Source organism: Triturus cristatus, chromosome 6 (genome assembly GCF_964204655.1).
Source record: "Triturus cristatus chromosome 6, aTriCri1.1, whole genome shotgun sequence".
Classification (NCBI taxonomy): domain Eukaryota; kingdom Metazoa; phylum Chordata; class Amphibia; order Caudata; family Salamandridae; genus Triturus; species Triturus cristatus.
In genome coordinates this window covers 58982299-59008449 of record NC_140589.1, presented here as the reverse complement: position 1 = coordinate 59008449, position 26151 = coordinate 58982299, and the positions used below count along the sequence as shown (strand labels likewise).

At 44.9% G+C, this 26151-nt stretch overlaps 1 protein-coding gene across 1 annotated transcript in view; it reads left to right on the top strand.

Moving 5' to 3' along the window:
• The window catches only part of DNAH8 (dynein axonemal heavy chain 8), a 13985216-nt gene that overhangs the window by 5379367 nt on the left and 8579698 nt on the right, over window positions 1-26151 (top strand). The window contains exon 35 of the mRNA XM_085610239.1: window positions 15019-15259. Within this exon, the coding sequence (XP_085466365.1) occupies window positions 15019-15259 (241 nt within the window). The remainder of the gene's footprint in view (window positions 1-15018; window positions 15260-26151) is intronic.

Here is a 26151-nt window from a genome sequence, read left to right as displayed (position 1 = left end):
CTGATCCCGAAGGTGGTGTCCAAATTCATCCGATCCAACATGACAATGATCTTGATAGCTCCGGACTGGCCTCGTCAGTGGTGGTACCCAGACCTGTTACAGTTGTCGGTGCTCCCCCACAGGAGACTACCTTACAGATCGGACCTGCTGACCAAGATGGACTTTCCCAACTTTCCCTCACTGAACTTGGCAGCATGGCTCCTGAGGTCCTGCAATATGGACACTTGAATTTACCGCAGGACTGTATGCACATCCTAAAAGAGGCAAAGAGACCTTCCACGAGGGTGTCATACTCCTTTAAGTGGAAAAGATTCTACTTGTGGTGCACTCGTAATCATTTTAATCCTACTACAGGGCAGGAGGAGTTAACTCTTCCTTACCTCCTATACTCAGCCAAATCAGGTTTAAAGTATTCCTCGATCAGGGTACACTTAGCGGCCATTATGGCCTACAGAAAGTCTCCAAACCAGCCTTCCTTTTTTCATCTACAGGTGGTCAAGGATTTCCTACAGGGGTTGAAGAAAGTGTATCCCCCTGTTCGGCCTCCTTCTACTCCTTGGGAGTTGAATCTAGTCCTCTCTAGATTGATGGGTCCTCCTTTTGAGCCCATCCATAAGGCCACGTTGCAGCATTTGACATGGAAGACCGCTTTCTTAGTGGCGATAACATCAGCGTGAGTAAGTGAAATCCAAGCGCTGTCTGCCAAAGAGCCTTATACTATGTTTCACCACAACAGGGTAGTGTTAAGGACTCACCCTGCTTTTTTGCCAAAAGTTGTATCTGATTTTCATGTTAACCAGCCAATCTCCCAACCATCCTTTTTTCCCAATCCCACAACTCCTGCGGAGAGGTCACTCCACTCCTTAGACATTAAAAGAGTGCTCAAGTTCTATTTGGAGGGAACAAAAGGCATAAGAAAATCAGATCAATTGTTTTTAAATTATGGTTCCATGTGGACAGGCTTTCCAGCTTCCAAATGGTCCATTTTGAGATGGATAGTGTCCTGTATAAAATTGGCTTACCAGTTGGCAAATAAACCCCTATTGTTGTCTCCTAAAGCACACTCCACTAGAGGGAAAGCGGCTACAATAGCTTTCTTGTATGATGTTCCAATGGCAGAGATTTGCAAGGCAGCAACCTGGAGATCGGTACACCCTTTCACAAGGCATTATTGTCTTGAATCTGATTCCAGAGCGGATACTCAAGTAGGCCAAGCCTCCTTGAGGAATCTATTCAGATAATAAAATATCTGGATTTTCAAGTTTAGCTATCTGAGCTTGATTATTAATTACTTTTTCCTTTGCCCGCTGGTGAAAGAGGTGAGGCTTGCTATTCTATTCTAGTGCTTATGACTATTAATGAGGATCCCCTGGAAGAGAAGGATTAGTTACTTACCTGTAATCCTAGTTCTCTTTCAGGGGTATCCTCATCAAAGTCATAAGCAACCCTCCCGCCTCCCCGGGCAAAGGAACCTTGTTTTTAAGGAATTGTCAACTCTTTGTTTCATGGCTTTTGAGTCACCGCAAAGAACAACTGACCTAACTGTCACCCCTGAGGTATGATGAGAAGCTAGGGGTCATGGCTGCCTTAAAGGCACGGTGCTGGTTTATTTCTATGTTGCTATGAGTTAGCTTTTCAGCCTTTTCTAGGCTATGTTTTTCTGCAATGCAGCCTGTGAGCTGTCAATGCTTTCAGTCCTATCTGAGAGATTGTGCTAAGTGCTAAGCATTAAAACAGTTTTCAAACATGGTTTGCTGTTGTTTTTCCCTGTTTTTAATGTATTGTTTATGATATACAGGGGAGTCCTTACAGCATTATTCAGCTCTGGTTATGAAAGGCTGCATTTGTTTTTTTTATTATATATATATATATATATATATATATATATATATATATATATATATATATATATATATATATATATATGTATATATATATGGAGATACATATATGTTTGTCACATATATGATTGTGTTTCCGGGGTCCCGCGCATGGGAAGGAATATTCTAGTGCTTATGACTTTGATGAGGATACCACTGGAAGAGAACTAGGATTACAGGTAAGTAACTAATCCTTCTGATTCCCCTCCTCCCCAGGATGCTTCAGATGATTCGGGTATCGGGGTGTCGGCAATCTTAATTTCCCCTCTTTGGCTTCATCGCCTTTGGTTGCCTCAGTTGCTTTGATTGTCTCAGGTCAGGTTTGTTCGGTTATAAGTGATGATGTCCCTGCTTCAGTTTTCAGTCCTGTCCTTGCCACATCTCCATCAACTGAAACTGACAGCTTGACTCTTGAACGCTTATCATTAGAGTCCTTGGGGTGTTCTTTTCTGGTGGCACAGGATATTCAGAAATCCTGCAGGGATTCTACACTTAAGTCTTGCAATAAGAACTGGGGCTCCTTCCTAAAATGGTGTATTGCTCATGAGGTGGATCTGGTTGCTGGAGAGCCGGTGAAGATTCTTGAGTTCCTGAGGGATGGGTTTTGGAAAACTCTTGCCAACTCTACTCTGGCTTCTCAATGGGAATCTATCCTTGCCTTCAGGGTGTCCAGAGATGCTCTGGAGGGTATTGTTCCTTTGATGTTTCGATTGTTGCGGAGTTTTCAGCTCTGTCGGCCAGTGTCTTCAGTGATTGTTCCTTCCTGGAACTTGCCAACTGTCCTTCAGGGTCTCCAGTGGTCCCCTTTCGACCCTTTGATGGAGGCTGATTTGGTTTGGTCTTCTGCCAAGTTGGCTTTTTTGTTGGTCATTACTTCTGACGGATACATCTGCCAGGAGATTCCTCTTCTTTTGAATTCTCCCCTGCGTCAGCATTCCACAGAAACTTTTTTCTAGCTTTCCCACGTCGACGAGGATGTCTTAATGGCACAGCTCCGCACACGACTCCGTATGACATCACCGGAGCTACAACTAGACCTCGTCGGCGTACTGACCTGAGTTTCCTTTTTTCCGCGCCGTCGATTTGTATCAATTTTCTGGGACTCTCCGTTTTCTTTACAATTACTTTGTTTTCTGCTGTTTCTCTTAGTATTGCAGTGCTATAGCGACATCAAAGAAGTCGGGTTTCAAGCCCTGCAGAGTGTGGGGGTCATATGTGTGAGAAGTTGGCCTGATGTATGATGTCACTAGTTCTAGTGCACACCTTATATCAGTCCAAATACCCTTATGGTGATTGGTTGTAAAGTCAACCTTATAGACCAGCTATCCTAGTGGTAGCATGGACAAGAGCAGTCTTAGGCTAAACTCTGAATGGCATGTGAAGCCAGCTGTGATACCATATATAATCCCTTGAATACCAAATGAAAGGACACCACAACAGATATATATATAAAATAAAGTGTATTTATTCTAGTCAAACCCTCAGCACTCTTTATGAGATTAGAGGTAAGTACAACACAGTCTTATTTAAGCATACATTAAGTCACACAGGTAAGTAATACAGTTAGGCCCTAGGGGCCACGCAAACCATATACTAAGTAAGTGGTATAAGGACCACTGTCACGGAAATAGAATAGGCCTAGGCCTAGGGAATCGCTGGGGCTACACTATACTACCAAAGGTTAGGAAGTGGGAGGCCCACGGGATTCGTGTGCAGAGTGGAAACACTCACGCGTAATGCGTAAAAGTCACTAGCAATAGTACAGTTTAGAAATCGATAGATTTAGGACACTTCCGGAGTAGCTAGGAAGTCGAGACTGGAAAACTAGACACTAGGATAGTCACTATCCTGATGAGCACCGGAGTACCCAAGTTACCTAGCCCACAGGCCGCGGGTGCATAGGGGTGAAGTCGCGTCGGTTTTCGTCGTCGACTCCTATGGATGCCTGAAGAAAGATGCTGACAGGCAGTCAGTGAAGAGTGTCCGGTGGATCCCAAGGCTGGGATCAAGAAGAGAGGAGACCTGCAAGCAGAAGGGACAGAGTCAAGGTCACTAGCCAGTGACCACGTGGAACCAGGAAGGAACCAGGCGATGTCGTGAAGATTGCAGGTGAAGGTGAAGCTTGTCGCTGCAGCCAGGAGGACCAGGAAGCGTCGTGGACGACCAGAACCAGGAGGCGAGCTGTCCCACGAAGGCTCTTGCTGTCGGCAGCGTCGAAGTTGGACTAGGACTCACCAAGCCTTGGCAAGCGGAACCCACGCAGAACGGAGGACTTGCTTCTGGTGCAGACCAGGAAGGTCTGGGGTGCTTCTCTTTTTCAAATGAGCAGGAGCCAGTCTGGAGGAGCCAAACCAGTGATGAAGATTTCAGGGTGCGTCGTCACAAAGGCCACTAGCCAGCGGGCAAGCAACCGGACAGACGCGGCAAGCAGGAAAATGCTGAAGGGCCCCACGCAGAACTCGTGGAGTGTGGGGGGCTGATCTTCGGTGCAGATGGTGCTTGGGGGTGGGGCTTCTCAATCCCCGGTGCACAACTTCGAGGGTGCCTCAGAAGCTGCGCTTGAAGATACTGGCCACTTTTCCCAGGTAGCCGGTCCCACGTCGCTCGTCGCCTCCACGGATCTCAGCTCTGCTGTGGATGTGGGTCAGGGTCGGAGTAGTCTGGAAGTCAAGGCTCTGGTCGGGCTCTGCAGTCGGTTCCTCGTAGAACTTGGGCAAAGCAAAGGGTAGTCTCTTGATGGTGCCTGTTTGCACAGGGTAGCCACTCCTTGGCCACAAGGGAGATTCTTCAGTCTTCTTCTTTCGTCGAATGTCGAAGGTCCAGAGTTTCTGTTCAAGTTGCAGGTTCAGGATAATCTAAAGTCTTGAGGCCCAACTCCCACTCTTATACTAATCTGGGGGGCTGGGATACCTGCTAGGTCACGCCTTATGGGTGGGACCTGGGAGGGGGTGGTTACACCCACTTCCCTTTGTCCAGTTTCGCGCCAGAGCTGGGGCTGGAGTGCCCCAGCGCCGGTTTGAACTGGACTATGCAAGGAACACCTTGTGTGCCCCAGGCATGTCTCATTCCTTTCAGCCCACCCTGCCCCAATACACTAAAGGCTGTCTGGGGAGGTGCTAGCACCTCCCCAAGCAGGAAACCTATTGTCCAGGCCTCCCTGGCTGGGATCACTCCCAGCTGCAGGAGGTCAGACTTGTGTCGTGGCAGCAGCATCCATTTTGTGATGCTGAGGCTTTGGTCAGAGGCTAACAGTGAAGTATGATTTTAACATGTCTTTCCCTCTAGAAGGGGGGAATAATATCCTCATGTCCAGAAATGGTATGGGGGTATTATTCCACAGTGTTAGACACCTTACACGGCATGTTTCGATAAAGCCAAACCATAGTTACCATAACCGTCTAAGATTATAAGGCACTTTAAGAGTATATGGTAGGCTATATCATAGAACAGCTATAAGGACATGGTTCCGAAAGCTGCAGACAGGCTCAGCTCATGCTAGAGCACCATCTCACATGTTACCAAGCACTCTGCCTCCAGGATTGTTAAGGCCTGCCATAGGAGTGACTGATAGGTACACATGTGTCTATATGTAAGTTAGGTATAGGAATACTACACCTAAGCAAGGGGTGATTACCCGACCTTGCCCCAGCTGAGTGATCAGCCAGTTGTGTCAAAATGGAAGGCCAGGCCAGGGGTGGCATAATACATGCTGCAGCCCCTGGTAGGCCTAGGGTACACCTATGCCCTGGGTACCTAGGGTACACTGTACAGGGGCCAATAAGGTGATCCTATCCAAATGGGTTATGCACCTAAAGTACATAGTATTAATTTAGAGAGAGAACAGCAGGGCTGTGGGTCTGATTAGCAGGCCCACAGCCACATCTAAGTCGAAAACCAGTAAAGCAAAAGCAAAAAGTGGGGGTGAACATAGAAAGCAGACCCTACTCTCCTACAATATGTCTGTCACTGACCCTCATGAAGACTGTTCGTGGTGTCTGTCTTCGGACCTCAACGTCGGAGGCTGCTCCAGTTGTCGGAAGAAGACAAATCCGAAGGCTTTGAAGGAGCATGAGGCAAAGCTCTTTTTGGCAAAGGCGAGAAATGAGAAGAAGGGTCGGAAGAGCTCGAAGTCTAAATTGAAGTCGTCGACTTCGCATACTTCGAAGTCGAGGAAGGGGATCTGCTTGCTTTCAATTTGGGTGTTCCACAAGAATATGGCCAGGCACCCTTCGTGCCTTTTATGCAGACGGCGCTGTCTTGGCAGTTTACAGCTCCGAGGTTCTCTACGCCCTTTTCTCAGTCTCCGGAGCCATCTGGTGGACCTTCTGCCTCTCGACTTCGATCAGTGCCGATGCCTTCGTCGGAAGCTCTTCCATTGACGCCGGCCCCGCACTTGGCGCCGTCTACTCCGGTCCTGAAGTTGCGGACTAGAAGAGAGGCTCAGAGGCTGTGAAGAGAAGAGTTTCAGCGGGAGGAAGCTGAAGAAGATGAAATTGATGAGACTGTGGATGAGTTTGAGGGCCTTCAAGAGACTAGTGGTCTGGACACCTCCCCAGAGTGGGAGCTTTCTTCTCCAAAGGCCTCCTCTTCTCATGATGTGGGGTGTGGCCTTATCACGCTGTGATTAGAAAGGCTGCTGCACTTTTAGACCTTCAGTTGCCCACGGCTGAGTTCAGGCCTAATATTCTGACAGAAGTTTTGCATTCCCCATCTTCTGTGATTGAGCCTCTTTTGCCTTTTAATTAGGCTTTGACTGAGCCTATTCTTGAGGTGTGGCGGAAGCCCCATTCTGCCGCTGCCGCTTGAAGTTCGGTGGCAAGGAGGTACAGGCCTGCTCCAGTGATCCTGCTTTTCTTTCTGCACATTCTTCTCCAGAAAGTTTAGTTGTGCAGGCTTCCTGTTCTAAACAGTCAACCGGGATCATTTCCTCAGGCTCCTGCAGACCGAGACTCTAAAAAATTGGAACAGTCTGCCTAGAAGGTCTTCTTCCAGTATGGCGTTGAAATCCACCAATGCTACATGCTTGTTGGGGAGATATATTTATGCCCAAATGGATTTGGCCAAGCAGTTTACTCCCAAATTGCTGGATGGGGATCATGGCTCTATTTTGGAGGTGCTAGCAGATACGCAGGCTGCCACTCGTCAGGTCATCCAGTCTGGTCTGGATACTGCTGATTCGGTGGCCAGGGTGATAGGCTCCTCTATTGCCACCAGAAGGCATGCTTGGCTCAGGTCTTCAGGATTTTTGCCAGATGCGCAGGCTACTCTCCTCAATCTGCCGTTCTATGGGTCCAAACTGTTTAGAGAGAAAGCTGATTCTGCGCTGCAGAATGTTAAAGGCAGTAGAGCCACTGCAAAATCTTTGGGTCTTTAGTTTCAACCAGGGGTTTGGGATATAAAAGATACCGTGGTTTTGGTAAGGCGGCTTCCTTTTGTGGCCAGCAGCAGCCTCGACAGCAACAGCAACAGAATCCTCTATACAGATCTTACAGAGAAAAGGGCGGAGGTCGTCTGTGAGGTGCATCCCGTCAACTTTCCTCCTCCTCTTTTTCCTCTCCTGCCCCTACCACTGGTACCACAGGAAAGCAGCTCTAGATCCCCCATCTTGGAGCATGCTGGTCCTGTAGGGGGTCGGGTGTCCAATTTTCTTCAAGATTGGAAATCCATCAGTTTAGACCTTTGGGTTTTGAATGTTGTGGGAAATGGGTACGCCCTTCCCTTCCGGGAGTTTCCTCCTCCTTACCCTCCTCACCAGGGGTGGTGTTCAGAGGATCATTTGTTGCTTCTGCAGCAGGAAGTTCTTGCCTTATTGCAGAAAGGTGCGATAGAGGTGGTTCTGGAGCTGGAAAGAGGTCAGGGATGCTACTTCCGGTATTTCCTGATTCCCAATCAGGACGGCAGATTAAGGCCAATGCTGGACCTCAGGGTCTTGAATTTTTACCTCAAAAAGGAGAAATTCAAGATGTTGACCCTACCTCACGTTCTTCAAGCACTGCAACAAGAAGACTGGATGGTGTTGATCGACGTGAAGGATGCTTATTTTCACATTCCCATCCTGAAGTCGCACAAGAAGTATCTCCGTTTTACGGTGGGGTCTCAGCACGACCAGTTTGCAGTCCTGCTCGGCCTTACTTCTGCACCTCGAATCTTCACAAAGGTGATGGTGGTGGTGGCAGCTCATCTCAGGAAGTCGGGGATTCCTGTTTTCCCCTATCTGGACAACTGGCTGCTCAAAGCAAAGTCGTTGGAGATGGTGCTTCATCATTTGCACGTGACAGCACTGCTGTTGTTTGGCTTGGGCTTCTCAATAAATGTGCCCAAATCTCCCCTGGTGCCTTTACAGCGCAACCTGTTTATAGGGGCTGTACTGGACACAGTTGTGTGTCGAGCTTTCCCGCCTCTGCAGAGGATTCTCGGCATTCAAGAGATGAATCCTTTGTTTCACGATGGAGCGGTTGTTCCAGTCCTAAAGGTCCTTCGCCTGCTCGGTCTGTTCGCTTCCTGCATTCTGTTGGTCAACCATGCACTCTGGCACATGAGGACTCTCCAGAGGTGCCTCTGAAGGCAGTGGTATCAGCACAACGGAGATCTCAATGAGTCGGTTAGTATCTCCCGAGACACGGCAGCAGATCTGTCTTGATGGAGTGTGGAAGGCAATCTGTCGCAAGGAAAGCCCTTTCATCTTCCTTCACTGGTGGCCAAAGTAATCACGGACGCCTCCACTCTAAGGTGGGGTGCTCATTTGGGGGATCTGGAGATCAATGGCCGGAGGAAAGGTTGTTTCACATCAACCTGCTGGAATTGCGGGTGATACGTTTAGCTCTCAAGACCTTTCTTCCCTCCCTTTGTGGCCGGTCAGTTCAGGTTCTCACGGACAACACTACCGTAATGTGGTATATAAACAAACAGGGAGGAGTAGTGTCTTATCTTCTCTGCAGAGAGGCTCTGCGACTATGCTCCTGGGCTCAGGACCATCAGATTTGTTTTATGGCAAATCATCTGGCAGGAGTGTTAAATGTTCGTGCGGACAGTCTCAGTCGGCGCTTTTCGGCCGATCGTGAGTGGCGGCTTCATCCAGAGGTGGTCCATCTCATCTTCAGGATTTGGGTATTTCCTCAGTTGGAACTCTTTGCCTCTCGCGAGAATGCTCATGGCCCTTTGTTCTGCAGTCTCCAGTTTCCGAAGCAAGGAGCGTTGGGGGACGCGTTTCAGTTGGAATGGAGTTCGCAGTTCCTTTACGCGTTTCCCCCATACCCTTGGTTCCTTGAGTTCTGATGAAGATTCACCAAGACCTGGCCCAAGTCATACTGATCGCCCCGGATTGGCCAAGAAGGGTGTGGTACACAGATCTATTTAACCTCTCATCGCACTCTCTGCTCCGTCTCCCTCTGAGGGCAGACCTCCTCTTGCAGGGGCAGGTTCTACAGCCCCACCTCCTGACCCTAAACCTTCATGCCTGGAGATTGAACGGGGCATCCTGAGTTCATTCTCTCTCCCACCGGATGTGGTGGACTTTATTTTATCTTCCAGGAGACACTACACCAAATCTATTTATTCCTCCAGATGGTCCAAATTTGTGAAATGGTGTGGAGAGAGGTCTATTGATCCTTTGAAGTTCCGTTTGTCTGATGTGCTGAGTTTCTCTCTTTTCTTGGCTCAGCAGGCTTGTGCTGTGACCACGGTAAAAGGTTATTTGTCGGCCTTGTTGGCTTTCCTTTGTTTGCCGGACCAGCCATCTTTGTTTGAATCTCCACTTGTTATGAGGTTCATTAAGGGCCTCACCAATAGGTTTCCTCCCATTCCCTTCATTATGCCTCAGTGGGATTTAAAGCTTGTACTCACTTTCCTTATGGGTTCTCCTTTTGAGCCTCTTCAAAGTTGTCCGTTGAGGCTTCTGTCTTTCAAAATGGTCTTTCTGATCGCTATTACCTCAGCCAGGAGGGTAAGTGAGCTTCAGGCTCTTAGTTCCAAACCTCAATTTTAACCATTCATGCAGAAAAGAGGGTTCTCAGGACCAGGGCTGCTTTCCTACCTAAGTTGATTACTCCTTTCCATCTTGGGCAATCCATTACCTTACCTACCTTCTATCCTCCCCCTCACCCTTCCAAGGAGGAGGAGAGACTTCATCACCTGGATCCTAAGAGAGCTGTCAGTTTCTATCTGGACAGAACCAAGGATCTGAGACTGGACGATCAGCTCTTCGTGGGCTATGTTGGCCGTATGAAAGGCAAGGCTGTTCACAAGCGGACTCTCTTCAGGTGGATCATCTTGTGCATCAAGATCTGCTACCCCTTGGCCAAGAAGGAGCCGCCCGAAGGTATTAGAGCTCATTCCACCAGAGTAAGTTTTCTCCTGCTTTGGCTAGAGGTGTTACTGTTGTTGACATTTGTAAGGCAGCAACTTGGGCCTCCCTCCACACCTTTGCGAAGCATTACTGCTTGGATTCAGAGGTTAGGAGGGACGGTCATTTTGCATGTTCAATGCTTCAGGATTTTTTGGTATAGGTTGATGGACACCCTCCTCCGGGAGTGGGACTGCTGTGGGATTTAATTCAAAAGGTGAGGAATCCACAGGCAGATATATCCATCAGAAGAACAAGTTACTTACCTTCGGTAACGCTTTTTCTGGTGGATAAAGTATCTGCCTGTGGATTCCTCACTGACCCACCCGCCTCCCCATTGTCCACCTTTGTATACCAAAGAGCTTATTGGTTATTTGACATGGTTGTTTCCCTATGTCTTTTGATTGCCTTGCTATTGGTTTATAGGAAATGCTTTGTTTCTTTAGCTTTTCCTATTTTTTTTATACTGTGTGTATTTGTGTTTATATTGTATACTGTTTATACTCCAATTATGTTGTCGGTCCACCCGTTCGCCTCGGAGGCATGGAAAAAATGGGTGGAACTGACGTCAGCACGCCGACGAGGTCTACTTGTGGCTCCGGTGACGTCATATGGAGTCGCGAGTGGAGCCGTGCCATTATGACATCCTTGTCGACGTGAGAGAGCTAGAAAAAAGTTTCCGTGGAATGCTGGCGCAGGGGAGAATTCAAAAGGTGAGGAATCCACAGGCAGATACTGTGTCCACCAGAAAAAGCAATACCAAAGGTAAGTAACTTGTTCTTCAGCCCGCTGGTTGGGGGAATTGGGGGCATTGCTGATTTCCTATCCCTTTTCACAGTTTCTGCTGGATAAGGTGAGTCTGTGGTGAGATACTGCTTTTGTCCCTAAGGTTTCTTTTAAGTTCCATTTGCAGTAAGAGGTTGTTCTTCCTCATTTTCCTAGTAAGTTTGATGGTTAGGTTCCTTACTTTTTGGATGTTTGAAGGACTCTTCAGGTTTATCTGCAACGCAGTCAGGATCTTCGCCTTTCCTCTGCTCTGTGTATGTTCTTTGGCAGGGTGGATAAGGTAGGTGGTCGCACCTGGAAATTTGTCAAGTCTTTGGGGCTGGTTTCTCCAGCTCAGGTTCAGGGCCGTTCCTCTAGATCTGGGTCCGATTCCTGGGCTGTGGCTGCAGGGGTTTCTATCCCATTCATTTGTAGGACTGCTACCTTGCAGTCCTATCACATTTTTATTGAGTATTATAGGCTGGATGTGTTGCATGCTTCTGTGGATAATGTTGCTGTCAGTGTTATGGAGTGCTACGCAAACAAATGATGGACGGAATGCTGAATAAATCATACCTTCACCCCAGTCAAGAGATCTGGGTTAAATCCATTGTTCCTTTGCTCAACATGCCACCCCAGTTTAGACCTAGCCATATGCAAATCAGTCTCGACCCTGTGCTTCATGGGAACAGTCCAAATTGAACTGCCAAGCCAGGTCCTTCCTGGACCTGAAACAAGCATTCTGGGACTGGTTTCTGGGTATTACCCTTCATCAGCCAGACTAGCTTGAATCCAGTGGCACAGTGAGCAAGGGACCCACGTCTGGGCATACCCATCCCACTTAGTTTGAAAAATGCTACGCAAACAAATGATGTACAGAATGCTGAATAAATCATACATTCACCCCCAGTCAAGAGATCTGAGTTAAACACATTGTTCTTTTGCTCACCATGCCACCCCAGTTTAGACCCAGCCGTATGCAAATCAGTCTTGACCCTGTGCCTCATGGGAACAGTCCAGACCGAACTGCCAAGCCAGATCCTCCCTGGACCGGAAACAAGCATCCTGAGACTGGTTTCTGGGTATTACCCTTCATCAGCCAGGCTAGCTTGAATCCAGTGGCACAGTGAGCAAGGGACCCACGTCTGGGCATACTCATCCCACTTAGGGTGAAAAATGCTGCGCAAACAAATGATGGACGGAATGCTGAATAAATCATACATTCACCCCCAGTCAAGAGATCTGGGTTAAATCCATCGTTCTTTTGCTCAACATGCCACCCCAGTTTAGACCCAGCCATATGCAAATTAGTCTTGACTGTGTGCCTCATGGGAACAGTCCAGACCGAATTGCCAAGCCAGGTCCTCCATGGACCGGAAACAAGTATCCTATAACCGGTTTCGGCTTTTTTTTTCCCTCTACAGCCAGGATAGCTTGACTCCAGTGGCATGGAAAGCATGGGACCCACGTCTGGGCATACCTGTCCCACTCAGGGTGACAAATGCAAAAAGAACAATTGATGTACAGAATGCAGAACAATGTCATACATTCACCCCAGTACAGAGATCTGGGCTTAAATCCATCGTTTATTTGCTCACCATGCCATTCCAGTTTGGACACAGCCAATTGCAAATCAGTCTTGACCCTGCGCCCAACGGGAACAGTCTATGTTCATACAATAAAAACACAATATTTAATCAATATCACAGTTAAAATAATCACAAATATCTCATACCATATGCATGTCCATCTATACAAATACAAATACTGTAACCATATGGTTGTCGACGAGGCGTTTCGGTGGATTAAATTCAATAAGGCCACCTACTTCAGGACTATTTATATCACAACATTGATCTGTTTGTTTTACACGGACTGAGTTAATTCGGGGATTCCGAGTCACAATATATATCTTAACTGGGGGACTGAATCATCACCTCACTGGAATTATTGATGGTTCCTACACATCGGAATTCTGCTTCTGTAGTCTCATCTGATTAAACCAATTTAATTCATGCTTACCAATTATTTCCTTTCTTTATGCTGTGCTATCGTTATGCTATCACTGTGGTCAATACCTGTGAGATGATTAATCAGTGGTTGCCATATATATGATTTTTCGTTTTTAACAATCAAAAACTTGAGGAACATCTCATGTTTCATTAGATGACATCATTAGGTAGTTGCCATATTACTTGAAAGTTTCAGCAGTGTTGAGGAAGGTCGCACATTAAATTTCCATTGCTAGAACCGTCCAGTTTAGTGTATCATTTATTTAATTGAATTTATTTATTTATATATTTCAGTACTTTGCATTTGGATTAAAATCAATAAAAACATGATACTAAAAAATACAATTGGAAATTTGGCAAAGCACAGATGCCAATGGCTCTTTTGTAAGCAAGAAATGGGCCGCCTACGTGCTGTATGAGTAGTTAAATATAGACATGATCAGGGTTCAATGGACCAATAGTGCCTCTGGGCTTATATGTCATTGAGATCTATGCCTCTGACTTAGAGGACGGATATTTTAGGATAAACCAAAAAGCAAAAGATCACGAGATACCAGTCTCTGTTTAGAGCATGCTTATTCAGTTCGGGAACTAAGGAGTGCAGGGTGAGTTCGTAACTACACAATATATAACTCAGAGTTACAAAATTAGGGGCAGATTTACAAGCTCCATGCGCCACTTTTGCGCCGCCGTTGTGTCACTTCTGTGACGCAGCGGCGGCGTAAACCATGCACCACGTTGCGTCCTATATACAACGTGACGCATCTAGGGAGATGCGTCACGTTGTAAAGCCCTGCGCCACATGAAACCTGCGTCAGGTTTCATGTGGGCGTTCCGGCGCAGGGTGGGGGGCGTTCGGCACAGTAAAGCCTTGGAAAAGTACCTGAGTGAAATCTACAAGATTCCACTCAGTCACTTTTCAGACGCCGCTGCGTCAAAACCTTTCGCCTGCTTGAAGCAGGCGTAAGGCTTGACGCAACACTTTATGTATGGGCAGGCCACGAGCATTGCTGGAGTTGCGTCGCGCTTGTGACACGACTCCAGCAATGCGCCACCCTTCCGACGGGAGATGCGTCACGCATCTGTTTATCCTCGCGCCACGATACACCGCATAGTGAATGCGGCGCAAGGGTAAACTTGCGTGACGCATCTTACCTGGCGCATCCCTGCTGATTTGCAGGGATGCGCCAGTCGTCATAAATCTGCCCCTTAGTGTATAGGCAGTTTCAGTGTCCCAGAACCAGGAATGGACTTAGGGAGTGCTTTGAAAAATTAACACAAGTAAATAAAAAACAGGATAACAGTATTGGATCTAGTGAAGACAAATGCTGAGTTTAAATGCTGTGTAGATATTTTGCTGTATAATACCCTCATGATGAGAGTAAATAAGTAAAAGTAAATAAATACCATTCAGCATAATACTTCACCAAGAAAACCCTGACAGCGAAGCGAATGTGCACTATACAAGAAGTTCTAACATGACGTAATAAACCTCACATTATATGATCTAATAACAATATGCTGAAATATACATGTGAATATGTGAACATGAGCCAAACGTCGGGCTTTTCTGTAAATATTTTAAATAGCTTTGATAACAGATTTACTATGTTTTCTCTTTCGCACTCATAAATATTGTTGGCACTGACAGTTTGAACCCCAATGACAAGAACAGTGGGGCATATTAGCAAGACCGGCGATAAAATTATCGCCGTTTTAGCGGCAGGAAACTGCCGCTTAAAACGGCGATAATGGGCTAGATAATATGCCGCAGAGAATTCCAATAGAAGCCCAGGTTAGATGTGCAGGACATCTAACCTGGGCTTCTATTGGAATTCTATAACGCATATTAGCAAGCCCATTATCGCCGTGTTAAGCGGCAGTTTCCTGCCGCTAAAACGGCGATAGTTGTATCGCCTCTCTTGCTAATATGCCCCATTGTTTTCAGGAATGTATTTGTATCCTTATTAGCTATTCACTCTCGAACAGGCTTTTAATGTGTTTCCTCTTGCTTTAAAAGGTGCAAAAAGCTTCCTAAAGGGCTTAAAGAATGGCAAGCATTTTTAGATCTGAAGAAACGGATCGATGACTTCAGCGAGTCATGCCCCCTGTTAGAAATGATGACAAACAAGTCTATGAAAACGCGTCACTGGAATCGTATATCTGAATTAACAGGGCATAAATTGGATGTCGAATCAGAATCTTTCAGTTTACAAAACATAATGGAGGCCCCGCTTCTTAAATATAAGGATGATATAGAGGTAAGCTGTAAAATTTTCATTCACAAATTAAACTATATCCTCTTTGAAATGTTGGGTAAAATTGGACTATCGCTTTAAATACAGTGTACAGTGAAGTAATATAAACAGTAACAAGCATTTGCAATGCAAACGGTCTCGCCTTTGGGACCTTATATGTATTTAGCTATGCAGCACATTAGCCTACTGCTCACTTCTCATAAGTGGAGGAGTTACGGCATGATGTCATGCCAGGTGAGTGTTGTGGGGGAAGGGAAATCCTTGCTTCTTACATCTCCCATGTGTCTGCTTTTTAAAACACAAAACTCCGAGCGCTGATGCGAGTGACGGCGCCCTATTGAATAGCGCATACTTCAAATTGCCACTTCACTTTTTGAAACTCAGAAGCAGCAACATTGTTGTGGTGTCACCGGGGCTTTACTAGCCATAGTTGCTGCTTGATTATCTTGTGCAGCTAACAACCATTGACAAAGCCAATAGTCCTGACTTGTTGTAGGTATGATGTTACTTGTTGTATCATATGTCTGGATGCAATGACAGAAACAGCAAAATACAAGTCAGGTGGCACACTATGCTAAGCACATATTTGTAGCTTATGTGTTTTAAGCCATGCCCTTAATTACATTGTCCACGCCCCTTTGATAGTCGGTGCACCCTGCGCCCTGCTCAGCAGCGTGTGACAGCTCACCAACTCCCCTCCCCCAGATCACAGATCAAAGCGCCTCGATGCCAGAAGGCCTTGGTGCCACGGGAGCCAGGATGTCAAAGGGCCAAGCCATGGACCACCGGGGGGGGGGGGGGGGGGGGGGGGTAGGGGCAAGCAACAGTCAAAGTGCTCAGGAGAAAAATCAGAGTTCAGCATTCATCACTCACTCGGCCCTCGTGTCGCACGTCGCATTACCGTCAACATGTCATGCATGCAAACATCACCCATCGTGTATTGAAGTCGAACAATTCCGATTGTATTTCATTTTCTAGACAATAATGTTGCAAAGTTAACCAGGTGTGTCTGTTGAAGGCAGGTTATGTGTAGGTCATGTCTGCCCAGGAATGACTTAATTCGAGAAAGGTGGTGGAATGCACACCGCATTCCATGATTAGTAATGTTTTGTGTAAGTTCAATATTTCTGACTTTTACGGCGTGCTACCCTTAAATGCGTTCCGTCTGTGCGCACAGGTTTGTAACATGAGTAGTAGAGCCTCACCCAGGACTGACAGCACCCTGTGTATCTTTACGTATGTTCCCAGGTCACAGACATTCCAATCGACGACGTTACACCTATCCATGTTCCTGTAGTGTTTGTACTACCCTTCTAAGCATGTGTGACTTACAAACAGCAAGCCATGTCACAGTCTAACAAACTTTTATACCTTTAAAAAAACACAACTTTATAAGCTTCGAGAGTGAAACAAGAGCATTACATGTAATAGGCAACAACTAATCATTGGCAGCATTGACACACATGGCAGGTCCGTGGGTGATAAGGTGCGGCATGAGGGACAGTCTCTTGTCTGAAAGTCATAGTCCTTAGCTTTTCCCTCTCTCTCTGCGTGGAATTGCCTGTGCAGCACTCCACAAAATGCCCTGGGCATAGCAAACCAGAATTTGTAGAGCAAGTGCCTTTACCCACATGCACCAGTCAGAACTAACTTCCTGAGCACATAGTAGGCTCAGCTCTGAATTCCGACAGTGCGAACTGATTGGATTTGTTCTACTAGGGTTCGGAAGGACAGCTGTTCGAGGTTCTTGTAGACGGATTGGGATTGACAAAGATAGGTGTTGCAGAACTTACCTGCCGGGACAAAAAGTTGATCACTGTAGGAGTAGTGTTCGTTTCAGTACATGGAGAGACAGGGGAATGGTAGGCAGCCTTGATGAACACTGAGAGTTGCCAGTGATCCTTTGAAAATGAGTGTAACGAGAGCTAATGGTGAAGTTCCTGACAAGTGTAACTCTCCGTCAATATACCGAGGGTGTTTTGCGCTATAAATGTTAAACTATACTGGATAAAACCACTAGATGGCAGGCATGTGCTAAGCAAATCAATATACAGTGAGTTAAAGCTGCAAAAGAATATTTACGTAACATGTTTCAGAATTAGAAGTCAAAAACAGATTCACCAAAACAACGGACACGAGGCATAATAGAAACAAAAATAAGTCAAAGAATTTCTATCCGTTCTCTATGCTGCAAATCAAGTGAAATATGGTAGTTTCAATAACTGGCCTTCAGGGCTGAAACATTTTAACTGTGCATTACAATATTACGCTCACTCGCTTGGCTCGATGAACAAAAAAAAAAAGCAAGCCACACAAAACCCTGCCCTTTTCCTACATAGAAAAAACAGAACACAGGCAACAGGTGATGCACGCGCTCGACCTATCTGTGCTTAGCAAACGCCTCTCCTTGTCCCGCAACCGTGATGTGAATTGACAGTGTCGGTCTGCTTCAGACAGCGGATCTTGTCGCTTGAGACTGCGTGGTGGAACATCCTCCCGCCACCCCTATGGATCTGTTCACATTTGTGAGTTGACGCCCCGCAGTTTTGGCATAAGGCAGCGTCACAAGACGCTCCAGCGGTAGTGGTAGGGTTGTGATTTTAAGGCACTTAGCATGAGCCCGAGACGTCGCAATAAGCACCATGTAAAAGCTAAACTGCATGGGGCTGAAATGACACTACACACTGCCATTGTCCAATGGCAAATCAGTACCGTTTTTTCCAATTGACTGTGGGAGGCAGAGACAGCACAAGCAGCGGCCGGGAAAATGCTCATTATCTTCTCCCAGCATTGTCCCGGCCGCTGCTTGTGCTGTCTCTGCCTCCCACAGTCAATTGGAAAAAACAGCAGTGATTTGTCACGCATGCGTACGATGTAAGGCATCGCGCGCATGTGAAACAAAGAGTGCAATTTTTACAGATCTTTTAATACTACCGTCCTCCGCTCTTATATTTTTTGCTATAGTTGATCGGACTCGCTAATACGAGGTGACAGCTATACAAAAGTTTGGAACTTCAGTTGGTGTGGTATATTGAAGGACCCTTACATCACGTACAATTACGATCGCTTCGATTTACAGTGGGCCACTGCCTCCGTGTGAGTCTCCTCTCACAGGGGTGAGTAGAAATTCGAGTTCTTACCTGATAAATTAATTATCGGATCATGGTATGGATAATAATGGTTTTCCTTTGTCCTCACACAGCACCCGGCTGGGTACCTGTGAGTATATTTTATCCTTTCTTTTTGAACACGGTGTCACTGTATATTTACACGCTACACCAGTCCTGGACGTTAAGGTAGAGAGGCGCATCAACTATTTTCTTTCCTTTCTTGACACTTTTTGGCTCTTTTTTTGACACACATTCGTTATTCTCCTTTCAGGTGTCCCTATATTAGACAGTCCTGACGAGACCCTTTAAGTTGGAACAGGGTCGAAACGCCGTTGACGCGATAGGCAAATCACTAATCAACACCTATATTAATTAAGTGTTGTTAATTTGAATTATTAAGTGTTTGTGATTGCCTTTGTAAAGTGAAATGGAAACCTTGTTTGTATGTCGTATGTTATGTTAATTGTCTGTTTAAGGTTTTTCTTCATTGGGACACTAATTTGTAATTTGTTTGTTTAATGTCAAAATTGTATTGTAAATCTATGTGCACCTTTTGTGTAAATATTCTAGTAATATAAATGAAGATCATTCTTCACAAAAAAGAACCAACGTGTATGGCTTTGCCTTTTCTTCTGACATCTTTCACAATCCCCGCTTCTTTTTGATTATTATTTTAGATTACATACTATATTGATAAGTATTAATCCGCATGAGCTATTGTTTCCTTACAGCACACAATACCCAGGCTCCTTGTGGGTAGGGTTTCCTTGTTTCCCAATCGAGTAGTTAGAGCGGTGGCGGCACCGCAAGGATACTATCCTTACGCAGGATTTCTTCCTTCACCCTATGATACATAGGGTTTATATTTTTGTGTTGGGGTAAAATGTCAGAGGGAGAAGCACCCCTCTACACGGAAGAATATATTGCTAAATTAACAAGTGGGCCTTCCTTATTTTCCAGCCAAGTCTCTTCTACCTTGAGTCCACGCCAAGTTTTATGTGAAAAAATAGAGAAAACTAAGAAAAAGCATGTAAGAACAGAATTACACGCACGTATGCTGACTGAATACTTGAAGGCAGGGATAATCCCCCAAGGTTTAGTAGTTAGAAACATTCCGGGCATCTTTCGTGACGATCCCAAATTTAAAGGGGGTTTCAGTGGTATTTCCACAACTTGCTCTCGCCACTGGATGGTGCTGGGGGTGGAAACGGCACTTGACCACGCTAAGACTGAATTAAAAGAAATTGAAGAATTGGAGAGAGAGTTATTGGGTGATAATCTGGAAGAAACTAAGAATATTCTTGATAAGATCAATAAATCAATAGACGAATTCAATACATTTGAAATAAAGAAAAAAGCTGATAAAGTGTCCAAGGACATAAAAAGCTTCTCAAAAGAGAGGATCTATCCTTATTTAAAAGAAGACTACTATAATACGACAGGCACCCTCAATAGACAGAACACTTGGGGTAGGTTTAGAAGAAATCAACCTATCAACTTCTCGGAATCATCGGGAGGATCCAGTGATTCCGACGCACAACCTGGTCCCAGCCGTATTGATAGTCACCCTGGTCAGTCTTTTTTAGATCGGGGCAACAAAAGGAGGGGGAGAGGGAGAACATGGCATCAATATGCAGGAGAACGTCAGACCCGCAACAAACATTACCAATGGGGACCACAACCCTATTAGTAGGTACTGAGACAGAGAGCATTCCCATCTTTAACCTGTCCAACCACCTCCTATCCTCCTCAGAAATCTCATTACTAAGTAAGGGACTATCCTTTGTAATTACAGAACGCACTAATTTTTTCAATTTAAAAACAGAGCTTTATCAGTTTTTCAGAAAGATTCGTTTAAAATTATTTTTTGCAGATAAGGATATCCCCTTGAAGTATTCCAACACGAACCTCAAACCACCATCAACTTTTTATCCCAGTAATGGGATGATGCCACCTGAGTTATTGACCTTTGAAAAAGTAATTCTAACAGGAATCGATAAACTGAAAGAAAGTACTAAATTCATTCCATATAACATCAGTCTAGAGGAGCGTAAAGCATTATTGGCTTTAAAAAATGACAAGACAATCGTTCTGAAACCTGCTGATAAAGGCGGCGGGATTGTTGTACAGAACAGGGACGACTATGACATCGAGATCAGAAAACAAATAGGAGAAGAAAAACACTATAAAAAACTGGATATGAATCCCTTAGTGGATATTAAGAAAGAGATACTCAAAATAACGACGGAAGGCTTGGAAGAAGGATTTCTGAGTAAGAAAGAGTTTGAATTCTTAAATATCGATTGTCCTAGAACTCCGGTTCTGTACACCCTCCCGAAAATACACAAGAGCACTACCCATCCCCCAGGACGTCCTATACTATCAGGATGTGGTTCAGTTCTTGAACCCATTGGTCAATTTATAGACTTTTTTATAAAAGACTATGTTCCTCTTCAGGAGACCTATGTAAGAGATTCAATGCATATGATTAATCTATTGGAAGATCGACCGTATGACATCAATAAAGACCGACTAGCGACACTGGACATCACCTCATTATACACAAACATACCTCAGCAGGAATGTATACAGGTGATCCAGGATTTACTTGAAACCAGACCAAAACCCCATCAGGTACCCACTTCCTTTATTGTCACACTTTTACAAATTGCATTAACACACAATTACTTTGTTTCGGAAGGCAAGTACTACCAACAATGCTCCGGGACCAGTATGGGCGCAATTTTTGCGCCAAATTTGGCGAATATCTTTATGGATAATCTAGAGCATAAATTTGTCCTCAATAATGCAAACATATACCACTCAAAAATCAATTGTTGGAAAAGATATATTGATGACATTTTTTTGATTTGGTCTGACACAGTTCCTGAGTTTAATAATTTTGTCTCTTATTTAAATTCAGTTCAACCACACCTTAAGTTCACATCCACCATACATGACTCTTGCATTGCCTTTCTAGACCTTAGCATCTCACATGACGAGGGCAAACTCTATACTTCATTGCACAGGAAACCAACTGAGCGTAATACACTACTCGCTTACAATAGTCATCACTCTCGTGCCTTGAGAGATGGATTGCCTCATGGACAATTTTTGCGAATACGTCGCAATTGTACCAAAAAAGAGGACTATATGAGAGAGGCGGGTATTCTGCAGGACAAATTGTTGACTCGGGGTTATCCGAAAAAATTAGTAAAGAATTCTTTAAAAAGAGCCTGGTTCTGCCCCAGAGAGACATTACTAACTCCGAAAGAAAAAACCAAGGTTGACAAATTAATCTGTGTCACCACGTTTGGTATCCACACGAATGCTATTCGAAAATTGGTCACGAAAAATTGGCACATTATTCAAAATATAGACTCTAGCATTGACGTACCAATGTTTGCCTTTAAAAGAGGCAAAAATATTAAAGATCACCTTGTAAGATCATCAATGGAGAGTCCATGCCAAAATCTAAGATCATTGGAATCAACCTGGGGCTTACCAGATGTCAAAGGTCACTACAAATGTGGTAACTGTGTCGCCTGTGAATTCACAGTAAACACCAAAAAATTCACTCATGGAAAAGTCGATCAATTACTAAATTTCTTTGCCAACTGCAATACTAAAAATGTAGTATACTGTATACTGTGTCCCTGTGGACTACCATATATTGGACAAACCCAACAAATTGTTAAAGCACGCATAGGACAACATCGCAGCAGGATCAGGAATTCTGTTCCCAATGCCCCATTGGTCAATCACTTCGAAGAGAAAGGGCACACTGCAAATGACATTCGCTGGCAGGTAATAGATAAAGTGATTGCTCCGAAAAGAGGTGGAGATCTATCGCAGATATTACAACGACTAGAGTGTCGTTGGATTGAACGTACTAACTCCATATTACAGGGACTGAATACAGCTGAGGAATGGCGAGGGTTTATTACTACCCTTTCCTAATCAGTGTTGCTTGCGTACCTAGCATGTCTCTTAACACATTTTTCTTAATACTGTTCCAACTGAAAATCCAAAGAGTCTTTGTCATGCTTTTCCATTTTTAGCCTGATTTGTACCTGTGTGACAATGGGTGATGTATACAGTATATGGTTAGGGATCTAACCTTCACATGTACTAAATAAGAGCGAATGTACAGTATTACAATGCCTTTCACTGAAGAGTTAACTATTGATTGTAGTATATTGTCTTGGATAAGACAACGATTTTAAGCCTTGTTGTAGTGTTTGTCATGTATGTGCATTATTATTTATTGTTTCAAACCAGTTAATATTTTCACCATTGTTTGCTCTTTGAATTGAAATATTCACTGTATATTGTTCAATTAACTAGAGTCATTGCCACTGCTACATGCTAGAACCAATGTCCGTACATTTAAGCCTGATATTAGCAACCACTGTATCCTCGTGCAACCTAATAATAATTGCTACGATAATTGCTTTCTTATATCGCAACCCTTATCAAGTTCCTACTGATTGATTACTGCCGTAGAATGCAGGACCGCTTCCGACAAGTTTAATGACTGTGTACAGGTATAAGTTGTCCATCACCTTGTCAATGAGGATATTCAATCCGCCAGTCCCGTTTTGTATGGGTTCTTAACCCCTTCAGTGCCCATGACGAGCTGGACTCGTCATGGGCCGCGGTGGCGCTGTGCCCATGACGAGTCCAGCTCGTCATAGACCCCGCCCGCTAATGCAACGGCCGGCACTGGGCGGGGAAAGGGGCGGGCACTGAAGGGGTTAAACCATTTTTTAACGTAGCGGTTGAGAACGGGGTTCAGCTCTCACTCCTTCCAAACACCTAGATTAATTTCAATTACAAGCTTTTTAATCAAACTATACTGAGTGTCTGCAGGTCCTGGTCACTAGGCAACGCCACGCTCGCGTCATAGCCACACTACCGTTCGACACTCCTGATTGGCTCTTTTTTAACGAATCAGGCTTAAGTATTCTATTGCCGGACCAACCGCTGTGATCGTACCTAACAGACAGGACCTTGTTTGCCTGCTGCAGCACTCCGCGGGATATTCGGAAACCCGTAAGAAGAGAGAGAGGTAGGAGCTGTTTCTCCACTTCAATGGTTCCCGTTTTATGCCATTTGTAGACCAAAGAGGCTTATTTCCCTTACAGATCTTTTAATACTACCGTCCTCCGCTCTTATATTTTTTGCTATAGTTGATCGGACTCGCTAATACGAGGTGACAGCTATACAAAAGTTTGGAACTTCAGTTGGTGTGGTATATTGAAGGACCCTTACATCACGTACAATTACGATCGCTTCGATTTACAGTGGGCCACTGCCTCCGTGTGAGTCTCCTCTCACAGGGGTGAGTAGAAATTCGAGTTCTTACCTGATAAATTAATTATCGGCTCATGGTATGGATAATAATGGTTTTCCTTTGTCCTCACACAGCACCCGGCTGGGTACCTGTGAGTATATTTTATCCTTTCTTTTTGAACACGGTGTCACTGTATATTTACACGCTACACCAGTCCTGGACGTTAAGGTAGAGAGGCGCATCAACTATTTTCTTTCCTTTCTTGACACTTTTTGGCTCTTTTTTTGACACACATTCGTTATTCTCCTTTCAGGTGTCCCTATATTAGACAGTCCTGACGAGACCCTTTAAGTTGGAACAGGGTCGAAACGCCGTTGACGCGATAGGCAAATCACTAATCAACACCTATATTAATTAAGTGTTGTTAATTTGAATTATTAAGTGTTTGTGATTGCCTTTGTAAAGTGAAATGGAAACCTTGTTTGTATGTCGTATGTTATGTTAATTGTCTGTTTAAGGTTTTTCTTCATTGGGACACTAATTTGTAATTTGTTTGTTTAATGTCAAAATTGTATTGTAAATCTATGTGCACCTTTTGTGTAAATATTCTAGTAATATAAATGAAGATCATTCTTCACAAAAAAGAACCAACGTGTATGGCTTTGCCTTTTCTTCTGACATCTTTCACAATCCCCGCTTCTTTTTTGATTATTATTTTAGATTACATACTATATTGATAAGTATTAATCCGCATGAGCTATTGTTTCCTTACAGCACACAATACCCAGGCTCCTTGTGGGTAGGGTTTCCTTGTTTCCCAATCGAGGGGACAAAAAGTTGATCACTGTAGGAGTAGTGTTCGTTTCAGTACATGGAGAGACAGGGGAATGGTAGGCAGCCTTGATGAACACTGAGAGTTGCCAGTGATCCTTTGAAAATGAGTGTAACGAGAGCTAATGGTGAAGTTCCTGACAAGTGTAACTCTCCGTCAATATACCGAGGGTGTTTTGCGCTATAAATGTTAAACTATACTGGATAAAACCACTAGATGGCAGGCATGTGCTAAGCAAATCAATATACAGTGAGTTAAAGCTGCAAAAGAATATTTACGTAACATGTTTCAGAATTAGAAGTCAAAAACAGATTCACCAAAACAACGGACACGAGGCATAATAGAAACAAAAATAAGTCAAAGAATTTCTATCCGTTCTCTATGCTGCAAATCAAGTGAAATATGGTAGTTTCAATAACTGGCCTTCAGGGCTGAAACATTTTAACTGTGCATTACAATATTACGCTCACTCGCTTGGCTCGATGAACAAAAAAAAAAAGCAAGCCACACAAAACCCTGCCCTTTTCCTACATAGAAAAAACAGAACACAGGCAACAGGTGATGCACGCGCTCGACCTATCTGTGCTTAGCAAACGCCTCTCCTTGTCCCGCAACCGTGATGTGAATTGACAGTGTCGGTCTGCTTCAGACAGCGGATCTTGTCGCTTGAGACTGCGTGGTGGAACATCCTCCCGCCACCCCTATGGATCTGTTCACATTTGTGAGTTGACGCCCCGCAGTTTTGGCATAAGGCAGCGTCACAAGACGCTCCAGCGGTAGTGGTAGGGTTGTGATTTTAAGGCACTTAGCATGAGCCCGAGACGTCGCAATAAGCACCATGTAAAAGCTAAACTGCATGGGGCTGAAATGACACTACACACTGCCATTGTCCAATGGCAAATCAGTACCGTTTTTTCCAATTGACTGTGGGAGGCAGAGACAGCACAAGCAGCGGCCGGGAAAATGCTCATTATCTTCTCCCAGCATTGTCCCGGCCGCTGCTTGCGCTGTCTCTGCCTCCCACAGTCAATTGGAAAAAACAGCACTGATTTGTCACGCATGCGTACGATGTAAGGCATCGTGCGCATGTGAAACAAAGAGTGCAATTTGGGCCACCAATCAGAAAATAAACAAGCACTGAAAATGCAACGGGACTCGTATTTACGCGAGCCCTGTTGCTTTGGAAACAGAAGTGCGGGCCTTAAAGAAGGCACGAATGGGAAGGGGTGGGGGGGTGGTTGTGGTGAAAAAAATTACGGACTGCGGGAGGGAACGTTTAGAGGCAGGGGAAGAAAACGGTTTCTACAGTAAAGGGGCTGATAGCCTCGGAAGAATAATAATGACGACATGGCCGTCAGGAGGCGGGACTACGAAGCTAAAAACCAATCAGAATGCTCAATTTATAATGGGAGCCAATGAAACTTATAGATGGAAAGTGGGCGGAGCTTCTCCCAGCTATAGTGTATACTGCATGCCTCGCAAAGCGATGGCAGCGCTTTTGCGCTGCATCACTAGGCGAGACCTAAAACTAGCTCCATAATGAGGTTATATATGTACTCAGACAAATGTAGGTTTCAGGATTTGACTGCGACAGAAAATAGACCTGGGCACCAAAATAAAAGTGGCCTCGATTAGCGAATCAGACCACCTTTGCAAA